Source organism: Coregonus lavaretus, assembly GCF_964263955.1.
Source record: "Coregonus lavaretus genome assembly, chromosome: 28".
NCBI classification, from domain to species: domain Eukaryota; kingdom Metazoa; phylum Chordata; class Actinopteri; order Salmoniformes; family Salmonidae; genus Coregonus; species Coregonus lavaretus.
In genome coordinates, this window is record NC_140015.1 from 4,963,165 (window position 1) to 4,977,649 (window position 14,485).

The window sequence follows — 14,485 nt, forward strand, 5'->3', positions numbered from 1 at the left end:
GCTGCCCTGGCTCCTACAGATGAAGCAGTCGTCATCGTTGTCCTGATCGTTTTGCCAAGACAGAGAAGAGAGGAAGGTGAGAAGGAATTGGTTAACAATCAAGCACCAACTGCCTGTTTGCGTGTTAACGAATGTATGTAAAACAAGAAGACGCCGTATCACCGATTCTGTTTGCTATGTTTATTAATGCTTTGGCAAAAATAATTAAACAGTTAAATATTGGATTAAGATATCATGATGAAATGCTGATGATATTATTTTGATGGCAGAAACGGAACAAGACCTGCGGAAAATGTCAATTGGTGCAAAAGATGGAGAATCATGATTTATTTTTTAATAACAAAAATGCATTTTTAGAAATCCAAGTACTGAGATAAGTTTTTCAGTTTTGCTGGCTGACTCAGCAATTAGAGCTCTTGGGGGAGTTATAGGAAAAATAATAACACTCAAAGATATATGGTTATTCCACATATTCCAAACTGTATCAGACATGTGTCCTGTTCTGGACCATTCAGCAGGGGTGTGGATTGCTAGGTGGTATCTCAAAGCAGTACGTTATTTTTTAGGTGTCCACAAGTTTGCACCTATACTGGCAATAACTGGGGACATGGGCTGGGAACACTGTGAGGTGAGATGGAAGGCGTGCATGGTGAGACTTAGGAATAGACTGTTGGATATGCCAATTGCCAGAATAGCCAGCAAAGGATCTCTTCACAGGAGGAGCCTGGGCAACCGAAATGTCGGACCTTTTCCAGCAGTCTGACTTTGAACATTTGTACGAAAACCAAATTAAGGGAGACAGAGACACTATTAAAAAACAACTGATGACACAATATGAAAATAAATGATTAATCATAAACCCAAATTGAGAACCTTTTGTTTGATTAAGGGTGAATTTGTGTGTGAGAGATACAGTATATTATGTACAACCTACCTAAAAGCAAGAGATCGCTACGTGTAAGATCAGGGATATTGCCCCTGCGTATTGAAACAGGTCGGTATAATGGTGAAATGGACGAGGAAAGACTATGTAACTATTGTGACCTCGAAGAAATAGAGAATAACATTCATTTTATCATCTATTGCACTTTTACCACACTATATACACTTGTCCTTATTCCAGAAAGCCCACCAGATATACCCTGGCAATATGTGGCTGAGCGATGAGGAGAAACTGAAATGGTTGTTCCTATGTTGTTCCCATGTTCCTGAGGGTCGAGGGGGAAACTTACCCGGTCTGTGGCCGTGGGGCTGCACAGCTTGCATTTACACAAGAGAGAGTGGATGTCCAAGATCTTACTCTGAAAATGAGAAACAAACAAAGACAGTAGTAGTACTAGTAAAACGTTTTTGAAGAAGGGACATTTTTTCATCACAGGTCCTTAAAGACCTGGCAGACTATCTTAAGCCGGGTTTCCCGAGTGGCGCAGTGGTCTAAGGCACTGCATCACAGTGCTAGCTGTGCCACTAGAGATGTTTCGGAGGACACACGACTCTCGACCTTCGCCTCTCCTGTGTCCGTACGGGAGTTGCAGGGATGGGACAAGACTGTAACTACCAATTGGATACCAAGAAATTGGGGGAGGCGAAGGTCGAGAGTCGTGTTCCAATTCCTTGTACAGTAGGTTGGTAAGTGCCAAACACACATCTTCTTCATCTCCCTTCCTCGTTCTCTTTCCCTCTGTACCTCGATGAGGACGCTGAGTGGTTTCCCGTCCCACTGGATGTCTTTCTTCCAGGAGGCATCTGCCAGAGCTGACCCCCCCGTCATAAACTCCACAGGGGTCATCCAGCGCAGCTCCGTACGGATGCTCTTTCCACACGACCCTGGGGCAACAGAGAAGATAGGGGCAGAAGGAAAATCTCAAATGAAACCCTATCATAACCCTAGTATAAATCCAATATGGCACACGACAGCTGACCAGTCACATAGGGCTATGGTAAAATAACCTGTAGTGTATTATCGACAATAGCTAAAACTGTGTCATTTACTTTACTTTATTACGTTTATTTTTGCAGAGACATTTTCAGTAAAAGTGCCGGTTTTAGCCAATTGGCAAAATTTCGACCGTAGTCCCGTAGTACAGACAGACAATGAGCACATAGAGAGCAACATATGACAAGTAACACTTAGTACGCAGACAGACAGAGCATAACACATAAAGCAACCAAACAAAAGACAGAGAATGAACAAACAATATCTACACACCTCACAAACTACAGACAGGTTGTGTGTGGCGCAGTTACGTGTGTCTGAAGGCAGTTGTGTTCCAGACATGGGAAGCTCTCACAGTGAAAGCCGTCTGACTGAAGGTGCTTTTCCTTAAGGGAACTATACAGTCACCTCTCATGGCAGACCTTGTGGATCTGCTGCCATGGGTTTTCTGCTTGATAAAAGCACTAAGTGGGGGCAGTATTTGAGGTGCAGCCAGAGAAAGAGGGTTGCCGACATGTAAAAGTGTCTCCAGTACCTCCAATAGTTTCTGAGACACAGCAATAGCTATAGGATTTTTTATGTTTATTAAACCTTGAGAGAATAAAATATGTAACGTACCTGATGCAAACCGATCCTTATGTAGCGTTCCATTGATGGCCCCACAGGTGACTTTGAAGACAGACTTTTTCACAACACCATGGCTGCCTCCTGTAATGCTCTCTCCTCCAGCAGTGTTTGCCTGCTCTCCTCTCTCTCCTTCCTGCTCAGCTTCTTCTTCTTCCTCCTCTTCCATCTCATCATTGTCATCCTCCTCAGATTCTGGAGTAAGGATAAACAGAGGTTTAGGGAAAGGTGGTTTATTATATAAGTGTGAAGGGTCAGGCCTGTGTTATTCACAAAACCTTATAACAACAACAACACACGGTTAGAGAGACACCATCCCCTTTACCAGATAGTCATGTCTGAAGGATTCAGAAAGATTCCATTGTTGTGATTGGTGTACATACAGTTGATGTCGGAAGTTTACATACACTTAGGTTGGAGTCATTAAAACTCGTTTTTCAACCACTCCACACATTTCTTGTTAACAAACTAACTATAGTTTTGGCAAGTCGGTTAGGACATCTACTTTGTGCATGACACAAGTAATTTTTCCAACAATTGTTTACAGACAGATTATTTCACTTATAATTCACTGTATCACAATTCCAGTGGGTCAGAAGTTTACATACACTAAGTTGACGGTGCTTTAAAACAGCTTGGAAAATTCCAGAAAATGATGTCATGGCTTTAGAAGCTTCTGATAGGCTAATTGACATCATTTGAGTCAATTGGAGGTGTACCTGTGGATGTATTTCAAGGCCTACCTTCAAACTCTGTGCCTCTTTGCTTGACATCATGGGAAAATCAAAAGAAATCAGCCAAGACCACATAATTTTTTTTTGTAGACCTCCACAAGCCTGGTTCATCCTTGGGAGCAATTTCCAAACGCCTGAAGGTACCATGTTCATCTGTACAAACAATAGTACGGAAGTATAAACACCATGGGACCACACAGCCGTCATACCACTCAGGAAGGAGCCGCGTTCTGTCTCCTAGAGATGAACGTACTTTGGTGCGAAAAGTGCAAATCAATCCCAGAACAACAGCAAAGGACCTTGTGAAGATGCTGGAGGAAACAGGTACAAAATTATCTATATCCACAGTAAAACGAGTCCTATATCGACATAACCTGAAAGGCCACTCAGCAAGAAAGAAGCCACTGCTCCAAAACCTCCATAAAAAAGCCAGAATACGGTTTGCAACTGCATATGGGGACAAAGATTGTACTTTTTGGAGAAATGTCCTCTGGTCTGATGAAACAAAAATATAACTGTTTGGCCATAATGACCATCGTTATGTTTGGAGGAAAAGGGGGGTGGCTTGCATGCCGAAGAACACCATCCCAACTGTGAAGCACAGGGGTGGCAGCATCACGCTGTGGGGGTGCTTTGCTGCAGGAGGGAATTGTGCACTTCACAAAATAGATGGCATCACGAGGAAGGACAATTATGTGGATATATTGAAGTAACATCTCAAGACATCAGTCAGGAAGTTAAATCTTGGTCGCAAATGGGTCTTCCAAATGGACAATGACCCCAAGCATACTTCCAAAATTGTGGCAAAATGGCTTAAGGACAACAAAGTCAAAGTATTGGAGTGGCCATCACAAAGCCCTGACCTCAATCCTATAGAACATGTGTGGGCAGAACTGAAAAAACGTGTGCGAGCAAGGAGGCCTACAAACCTGACTCAGTTACACCAGCTCTGTCAGGAGGAATGGGCCAAAATTCACCCAACTTATTGTGGGAAGCTTGTGGAAGGCTACCCAAAACTTTGACCCAAGTTAAACAATTTAAAGGCAATGCTACCAAATACGAATTGAGTGTATGTAAACCTCTGACCCACTGGGAATGTGATGAAAGAAATAAAAGCTGAAATAAATCATTCTCTCTACTATTATAAGTTTCTTTCCTGAGGATGGCTCACCCCTCACAGTTCTGGGTGACTTTAACCTCCCTATGTCTACATTTGACTCATTTCTCTCTGCCTCCTTCTTTCCACTCCTCTCCTCTTTTGACCTCACCCTCTCACCGTCCCCCCCTACTCACAAGGCAGGCAATACGCTTGACCTCATCTTTACTAGATGCTGTTCTTCTACTAATCTCACTGCAACTCCCCTCCAATAAGGTGAATGCACCAATTTGTAAGTCGCTCTGGATAAGAGCGTCTGCTAAATGTCGTAAATGTAAATGTCAAATCTAAAGTCTCCGACCACTACTTTGTATCCTTTTCTCTCTCGCTCTCCTCCAACACTACTCACTCTGCCCCTACTCAGATGGTAATGCGCCGTCACAACCTTCGCTCTCTCTCTCCCGCTACTCTCTACTCTTCCATCCTATCATCTCTTCCCTCTGCTCAATCCTTCTCCCTCCAATCTCCTGATTCTGCCTCCTCAACCCTCCTCTCCTCCCTTTCTGCATCATTTGACTCTCTATGTCCCCTATCCTCCCAGCCGGCTCGGTCCTCCCCTCCTGCTCCGTGGCTTGACGACTCATTGCGAGCTCACAGAACAGGGCTCCAGGCAGCCGAGCGGAAATTGAGGAAAACTAGACTCCCTGCGGACCTGGCATCTTTTCACTCCCTCCTCTCTACATTTTCTTCCTCTGTTTCTGCTGCTAAAGCCACTTTCTACCACTCTAAATTCCAAGCATATGCCTCTAACCCTAGGAAGCTCTTTGCCACCTTCTCCTCCCTGCTGAATCCCCCCCCCCCTCCTCCCTCTCTGTGGATGACTTCGTCAACCATTTTGAAAAAAAGGTTGACGACATCCGATCCTCATTTGTTAAGTCAAATGACACTGCTGGTCCTGCTCACACTGCCCTACCCTATGCTTTGACTTCTTTCTCCCCTCTCTCTCCAGATGAAATCTTGCGACTTGTGACGGCCGGCCGCCCAACAACCTGCCCGCTTGACCCTATCCCCTCCTCTCTTCTCCAGACCATTTCCGGAGACCTTCTCCCTTACCTCACATCGCTCATCAACTCATCCTTGACCGCTGGCTATGTCCCTTCCGTCTTCAAGAGAGCGAGAGTTGCACCCCTTCTCAAAAAACCTACACTCGATCCCTCCGATGTCAACAACTACAGACCAGTATCCCTTCTTTCTTTTCTCTCCAAAACTCTTGAGCGTGCCGTCTTTAGCCAACTCTCTTGCTATCTCTCTCAGAATGACCTTCTTGATCCAAACCAGTCAGGTTTCAAGACTGGTCATTCAACTGAGACTGCTCATCTCTGTGTCACGGAGGCTCTCCGCACTGCTAAAGCTAACTCTCTCTCCTCTGCTCTTGTCCTTCTAGACCTGTCTGCTGCCTTTGATACTGTGAACCATCAGATCCTCCTCTCCACCCTCTCCGAGTTGGGCATTTCCGGCGCGGCTCACTCTTGGATTGCGTCCTACCTGACCGGTCACTCCTACCAAGTGGCGTGGCGAGAATCTGTCTCCGCACCACGTGCTCTCACCACTGGTGTCCCCCAGGGCTCAGTTCTAGGCCCTCTCCTATTCTCGCTATACACCAAGTCACTTGGCTCTGTCATATCCTCACATGGCCTCTCCTATCATTGCTACGCAGACAACACACAACTAATCTTCTCCTTTCCCCCTTCTTATAACCAGGTGGCGAATCGCATCTCTGCATGTCTGGCAGACATATCAGTGTGGATGACGGATCACCACCTCAAGCTGAACCTCGGCAAGACGGAGCTGCTCTTCCTCCCGGGGAAGGACTGCCCGTTCCATGATCTCGCCATCATGGTTGACAACTCCGTTGTGTCCTCCTCCCAGAGTGCAAAGAGCCTTGGCGTGACCCTGGACAACACCCTGTCGTTCTCCGCTAACATCAAGGCGGTGACCCGATCCTGTAGGTTCATGCTCTACAACATTCGGAGAGTACGACCCTGCCTTACACAGGAAGCGGCACAGGTCCTAATCCAGGCACTTGTCATCTCCCGTCTGGATTACTGCAACTCGCTGTTGGCTGGGCTCCCTGCCTGTGCCATTAAACCCCTACAACTCATCCAGAATGCCGCAGCCTGTCTGGTGTTCAACCTTCCCAAGTTCTCTCACATCACCCCGCTCCTCCGCACACTCCACTGGCTTCCAGTTGAAGCTCGCATCTGCTACAAGACCATGGTGCTTGCCTACGGAGCTGTGAGGGGAACCGCACCTCCGTACCTGCAGGCTCTGATCAGTCCCTACACCCAAACGAGGGCATTGCGTTCATCCACCTCTGGCCTGCTGGCCCCCCTACCTCTACGGAAGCACAGTTCCCGCTCAGCTCAGTCAAAACTGTTCGCTGCTCTGGCACCCCAATGGTAGAACAAGCTCCCTCACGACGCCAGGACAGCGGAGTCACTCACCACCTTCCGGAGACACTTGAAACCCCACCTCTTTAAGGAATACCTGGGATAGGATAAAGTAATCCTTCTACCCCCCACTTACCCCCCCCCCCCCAAAAAAAATAAAAAAGACATATTGGAAAGTGGTTATCCCACTGGCTATAAGGTGAAGGTACCAATTTGTAAGTCGCTCTGGATAAGAGCGTCTGCTAAATGACGTAAATGTAAATGTAAAATGATTCTGACATTTCACATTCTTAAAATAAAGTGGTGACCCTAACTGACCTAAGACAGGGAATTTTTACTTGGATTAAATGTCAGGAATTGTGAAAAACTGAGTTTAAATGTATTTGACTAAGGTGTATGTAAACTTCCGACTTCAACTGTACCTGTGATTGAGACCGCTGATTGGGTGGAGGAAAACAGTGTTCTCTTGGCCTAAATAGGAGAAAAGGGACAGATCAGCTTTACATATATCAGTCACATAATATACTTTTCTTTATCTAATATGGTAAGAACATGGACAAAGAAAATGATCATTGGTCAAAGTATGATCACGCTTAAGAAATATAAATACATGCCCGTAGAAACATCACAATATCAACGGCTAAGGCTAAGCTGTTGTCAAGTTTAGATGTTGCAATAAAACTGATTCATGACTAACATTCATAAACAACATGTACTGAGATGCTATGACGATGCATAACTTTCTTTGCATTTTCAATGGTCACACATCTTCCTATGCCGAATTGCCATGATGTGCTACATTCTATTAATTCGTGGGGACCTGGATTATATTTAGTTGATAAAGGCAAGGATATATTTTTTTATTCAGTTATTACAAAGTAATTTTTACATAGAATGATGTGGGTGAACTGTTATATAGATATACAGTATGATTTGGATGTACTAAGCATTTGAGGGAATTTGTACAACTAAATAGTCCAATTAAGTTTGGCTGTTAATCTAGAGGATGTGGTATATTTAAAGATTGGTCACCTACCTGTGCACTCTTTCTTCTTTTAACATCTGGTGAAGTTAAATGACCTTCCTGAGGTGGGTGGGATGGTGAAGTGAGGGGGGAGAGAAAGGGGGACAGACATTTATTCTGAGTGTTGAGTGACTGAATGGCATATCAGTGAAATACCTGTACAGTTAGTTTCTTTACAGAAAAACAAAAATGTGTGAATTCTTCAAAATAACTCATCCACCTGGTCAATTCATGTCAGCATGACAAAACATTGAGGTGAGGGGAATTTATGTTTTTTATAGGTAAATGTAAAAAAACAAATGTGTGATATTTTGTTTGTAAATGTTTGAATTATGGGAGTATCCATGAACACGTACGTTTGTTGAAAAGAGGAAAGGGAGAGCTTTTCAAACCTATTTCTGAGTCCCTAGGTCAAGCCACGTGGTAACTAGCATCTTAAATGATTTAGTCTTATCTCAGTTTACCTATTTACTTATGGCCCTGCCTACACCAAACTACTTGTTTTTTTAAATTATATGAGCAAAAAATATTCCACTTTATTTGGAATGGCAAGCCAGGCAAAATTAAACGGGCCTATTTATATAATGAATATGAATTCGGAGGGCTGAAATTATTACATATTAAAGCATTGAACCTCTCACTAAAGGCTTCAGTCATACAAAAGTTGTACTTAAATCCGTACTGGTTTTCCAGCAGATTAGTAAGAATGGCTCACCCCATGTTAAAAATGGCCCTTTTCCCTTTATTCAGATTACAACCTCTCACTTTCAGTTATTTAAAAATGAAATAATCTCCAGAATATCGCTATTTTTATAACAGGCTATAGAAAACTGGTTGCAATTTCAGTTTAATCCATCAGAAAAGACAAAACAAATATTACCACAAATATTATGGTGAAACTCAAATATACTAATTGATTAAAAACATTTTCATAATGTTTGTTAATGATATCATAAATATAACTTTTGGAGTTATGTCACACATGCAGCTAACAAAAATCTATGGAAATGTCTGCTATATCCAAAATTACAACCAACTGATTGTAGCATTACCACAAAAATGGAAGAGGCAAGTGGAACGGCCCTAAATTAAAGACCAAAATTGGTTAAACAAAATTGTGATAAATAAAAAAGTATACAGTGGGGAAAAAAAGTATTTAGTCAGCCACCAATTGTGCAAGTTCTCCCACTTAAAAAGATGAGAGAGGCCTGTAATTTTCATCATAGGTACACGTCAACTATGACAGACAAATTGAGAAGAAAAAAATTCCAGAAAATCACATTGTAGCATTTTTTATGAATTTATTTGCAAATTATGGTGGAAAATAAGTATTTGGTCACCTACAAACAAGCAAGATTTCTGGCTCTCACAGACCTGTAACTTCTTCTTTAAGAGGCTCCTCTGTCCTCCACTCGTTACCTGTATTAATGGCACCTGTTTGAACTTGTTATCAGTATAAAAGACACCTGTCCACAACCTCAAACAGTCACACTCCAAACTCCACTATGGCCAAGACCAAAGAGCTGTCAAAGGACACCAGAAACAAAATTGTAGACCTGCACCAGGCTGGGAAGACTGAATCTGCAATAGGTAAGCAGCTTGGTTTGAAGAAATCAACTGTGGGAGCAATTATTAGGAAATGGAAGACATACAAGACCACTGATAATCTCCCTCGATCTGGGGCTCCATGCAAGATCTCACACCGTGGGGTCAAAATGATCACAAGAACGGTGAGCAAAAATCCCAGAACCACACGGGGGGATCTAGTGAATGACCTGCAGAGAGCTGGGACCAAAGTAACAAAGCCTACCATCAGTAACACACTACGCCGCCAGGGACTCAAATCCTGCAGTGCCAGACGTGTCCCCCTGCTTAAGCCAGTACATGTCCAGGCCCGTCTGAAGTTTGCTAGAGTGCATTTGGATGATCCAGAAGAGGATTGGGAGAATGTCATATGGTCAGATGAAACCAAAATAGAACTTTTTGGTAAAAACTCAACTTGTCGTGTTTGGAGGACAAAGAATGCTGAGTTGCATCCAAAGAACACCATACCTAATGTGAAGCATGGGGGTGGAAACATCATGCTTTGGGGCTGTTTTTCTGCAAAGGGACCAGGACGACTGATCCGTGTAAAGGAAAGAATGAATGGGGCCATGTATCGTGAGATTTTGAGTGAAAACCTCCTTCCATCAGCAAGGGCATTGAAGATGAAACGTGGCTGGGTCTTTCAGCATGACAATGATCCCAAACACACCGCCCGGGCAACGAAGGAGTGGCTTCGTAAGAAGCATTTCAAGGTCCTGGAGTGGCCTAGCCAGTCTCCAGATCTCAACCGCATAGAAAATCTTTGGAGGGAGTTGAAAGTCCGTGTTGCCCAGCGACAGCCCCAAAACATCACTGCTCTAGAGGAGATCTGCATGGAGGAATGGGCCAAAATACCAGCAACAGTGTGTGAAAACCTTGTGAAGACTTACAGAAAACGTTTGACCTGTGTCATTGCCAACAAAGGGTATATAACAAAGTATTGAGAAACTTTAGTTATTGACCAAATACTTATTTTCCACCATAATTTGCAAATAAAATCATTACAAATCCTACAATGTGATTTTCTGGAATTTTTTTTTCTCATTTTGTCTGTCATAGTTGACGTGTACATATGATGAAAATTACAGGCCTCTCTCATCTTTTTAAGTGGGAGAACTTGCACAATTGGTGGCTGACTGAATACTTTTTCCCCCCACTGTACCAGTTTAATTTAAGGACCAACAAATTGCCAGCTGCGCCATGCAGGTCGCAAAATAGTTGGGAAGTGATTTTCGATGTGCTGATTCCATGGCACATGATTTATGAACTGATACACAAAACAACGACGGATTAAAAAGTTACGAGTTTTTCTATTAAAATTATTATACAAAATTCTATTTTTTTTTTTGGGGGGGGGGGGGGGGGGTAGATCAGCTTAATATTGCAGACAATCATTGTAATTGTCTGCATCACTTCCAATCCCGCATGTTTTATATATATATATATACACACATAAATACATATACAGTGGGGAGAACAAATATTTATTTCCCTCAATAAAATGCAAATCAATTAATAACATTTTTGACATGCGTTTATCTGGATGACATCGGTAACCGGGATCCCGGGACAGTCCCGGAAACACTTCACATTTCCCGGATAAATGTAATGACATTTTCCCCCAATGTCAGCACTAATGCAATTCCATAAAATACACAATATGAGCAGCATCAGATTAGCAAAAAATAAAATAGCACATTCTCCTAACAGGTTGTTGCATGGAAGCCTTTAGCCTAGTGTATTTACTTCACAAAAGCCATGGAAGCCTTTAGCCTAGTGTATTAACTTCACAAAAGCCATGGAAGCCTTTAGCCTAGCGTATTAACTTCACTAAAGCCATGGAAGCCTTTAGCCTAGCGTATTAACGTCACAAAAGCCATGGAAGCCTTTAGCCTAGCGTATTTACTTCACAAAAGCCATGGAAGCCTTTAGCCTAGCGTATTAACTTCACACAATGTCGGCATAAATTCAAAGCACACGCATAATTGATACTGCCGGACTGCACACGCAACCCGAATGCAATTAATAAACCCTACAGGAAACCCCTACAGTATAGCCTATAAAAGAACGTGTGTCTCTTTGAGGTGTCATTGTGACTCTTCAGACAGTCACAAATTTGATAGGTCTATGCACAATTCACTACATAGGCATCTCTGTCGCAGACATTAAGTCTGTTAACAATTCAGAGAGGCATAAGGGAAAAGGACATCTTCTCCTGTCCTAGAGCCTAGGCTATTTTCCTATCCAGTTCCAATCCCACTGAAACCCCAAATCCTGACTCCTGTCGCACATGAAAATTCCTAACTTTATTCTGTAATACAGTGGGGAGAACAAGTATTTGATACAATGCCGATTTTGCAGGTTTTCCTACTTACAAAGCATGTAGAGGTCTGTAATTTGTATCATAGGTACACTTCAACTGTGAGAGACGGAATCTAAAACAAAAATCCAGAAAATCACATTGTATGATTTTTAAGTAATTAATTTGCATTTTATTGCATGACATAAGTATTTGATACATCAGAAAAGCAGAACTTAATATTTGGTACAGAAACCTTTGTTTGCAATTACAGAGATCATACGTTTCCTGTAGGTCTTGACCAGGTTTGCACACACTGCAGCAGGGATTTTGGCCCACTCCTCCATAGAGACCTTCTTCAGATCCTTCAGGTTTCGGGGCTGTCGCTGGGCAATACGGACTTTCAGCTCCCTCCAAAGATTTTCTATTGGGTTCAGGTCTGGAGACTGGCTGGGCAACTCCAGGACCTTGAGATGCTTCTTATGGAGCCACTCCTTAGTTGCCCTGGTTGTGTGTTTCGGGTCGTTGTCATGCTGGAAGACCCAGCCACGACCCATCTTCAATGCTCTTACTGAGGGAAGGAGGTTGTTGGCCAAGATCTCGCGATACATGGCCCCTTCCATCCTCCCCTCAATACGGTGCAGTCGTCCTGTCCCCTTTGCAGAAAAGCATCCCCAAATAATGATTTTTCCACCTCCATGCTTCACGGTTGGGATGGTGTTCTTGGGGTTGTACTCATCCTTCTTCTTCCTCCAAACACGGTGAGTGGAGTTTAGACCAAAAAGCTCTATTTTTGTCTCATCAGACCACATGACCTTCTCCCATTCCTCCTCTGGATCATCCAGATGGTCATTGGCAAACTTCAGACGGGCCTGGACATGTGCTGGCTTGAGCAGGGGGACCTTGCGTGCGCTGCAGGATTTTAATCCATGACGGCATAGTGTGTTACTAATGGTTTTCTTTGAGACTGTGGTCCCAGCTCTCTTCAGGTCATTGACCAGGTCCTGTCGTGTAGTTCTGGGCTGATCCCTCACCTTCCTCATGATCATTGATGCCCCACGAGGTGAGATATTGCATGGAGCCCCAGACCGAGGGTGATTGACCGTCATCTTGAACTTCTTCCATTTTCTAATAATTGCGCCAACAGTTGTTGCCTTCTCACCAAGCTGCTTGCCTATTGTCCTGTAGCCCATCCCAGCCTTGTGCAGGTCTACAATTTTAGGTAACGAGTTCAAACAGGTGCAGTTAATACAGGTAATGAGTGGAGAACAGGAGGGCTTCTTAAAGAAAAACTAACAGGTCTGTGAGAGCCGGAATTCTTACTGGTTGGTAGGTGATCAAATACTTATGTCATGCAATAAAATGCAAATTAATTACTTAAAAATCATACAATGTGATTTTCTGGATTTTTGTTTTAGAGTCCGTCTCTCACAGTTGAAGTGTACCTATGATAAAAATTACAGACCTCTACATGCTTTGTAAGTAGGAAAACCTGCAAAATCGGCAGTGTATCAAATACTTGTTCTCCCCACTGTATATAGGTTGCGTTCTGAAAGCACGTCTCTCGCCTATGCATATCAAAATACCGCTATAACATTTCCCCCACTTCTCAGCCCTGTCTCGTACTTGCTGCCCATATGAGAGCTTCGGTAGAGAATGTTTGATCAACAAACGATATGACAGGAGATATGGATATTAACATACCTTGATACTTAAACTATTTGCACTCTTCACTTCGTTATTCATGAGATGATCTGGTATCTGTATAATCATCAACTAGACTTTGCCAAAATATTTGGACATTCGTTGATTAGGTTATCTAGCAAGCTTAGCAACTTTGGACATTTCAATTGCCATTTGACTGCCGTTTGTATGATTTGACAACGCTATAGTCGGGGTGCACTCTGCGTGTCGAGATAGCCTACTGCTGAAATGCGCTGAATTAATTGAGGAACATGATAATGCTCGGAATTTAGAAACGGCCTGTTTTGCAATTCACAACAATGTGATTGGCGATCAAAGATCATTCTATCAAGGTGCCACTACAGATCCGGGTTCAATCCCGGGCTGTGTTACAGCCGGCCGCGACCGGGAGACCCATGAGACGGCACACAATTGCCCCAGCGTTGTCCCGGTTTACGGGAGGGTTTGGCCGGCTGGGATGTCCTAGTGCCATCGCGCTCTAGCAACTCCTTGTGGCGTTTTCTCCCACACATTGGTGCGGCTGGCTTCCGGGTTAAGCGAGCAGTATGTCAAGAAACAGTGTGGCTTGGTGGGTCGTGTTTCGGACGGGAGTTGCAGCGATGGGACAAGACTGTAACTACCAATTGGATATCACGAAATTGGGGAGAAAAAAAATTGATTCTCTGGAAAATTGGTACCGCTTACCGTGCGGTAGCAGAATGAAAAGTCTATGGCTTGGGTGGCTGGAGTCTTTGCCATTTTTTGGGCCTTCCTCTGACACCGTCTGGTATAGAGGTCCTGGATGGCAGGGAGCTTGGTCCCAGTGATGTACTGGGCCGTATGCACTACCCTATGTAGCGCCTTGCGGTCGGATACCAAGCAGTTGCCATACCAAACGGTGATGCAGCCAGTCAGGATGCTCTCGATAGTGCAGCTGTAGAACTTTTTGAGGATCTGAGGGCCCATGCTAAATCTTTTCAGCCTCCTCAGGGGGAAGAGGCGTTGTCGTGCCCTCTTCACGACTGTGTTGGTGTGTTTGGACCATGATAGTTCCT

The 14,485-nt window shown here is 43.7% G+C and overlaps 1 protein-coding gene across 1 annotated transcript in view; it reads right to left on the reverse strand.

The window, feature by feature from the left end:
* Positions 1 to 14,485, reverse strand: part of LOC311103838 (autoimmune regulator-like) — a gene marked incomplete at its 3' end in the record, with an annotated part of 37,049 nt that continues 22,564 nt past the window's right edge. The window contains exons 6-11 of the mRNA XM_084145477.1: positions 7,877 to 7,924; positions 7,263 to 7,311; positions 2,555 to 2,755; positions 1,688 to 1,827; positions 1,233 to 1,301; positions 1 to 42 (exon numbers count right to left, since the gene is read on the reverse strand). Of these exons, the coding sequence (XP_084001603.1) occupies positions 1 to 42; positions 1,233 to 1,301; positions 1,688 to 1,827; positions 2,555 to 2,755; positions 7,263 to 7,311; positions 7,877 to 7,924 (549 nt within the window). The remainder of the gene's footprint in view (positions 43 to 1,232; positions 1,302 to 1,687; positions 1,828 to 2,554; positions 2,756 to 7,262; positions 7,312 to 7,876; positions 7,925 to 14,485) is intronic.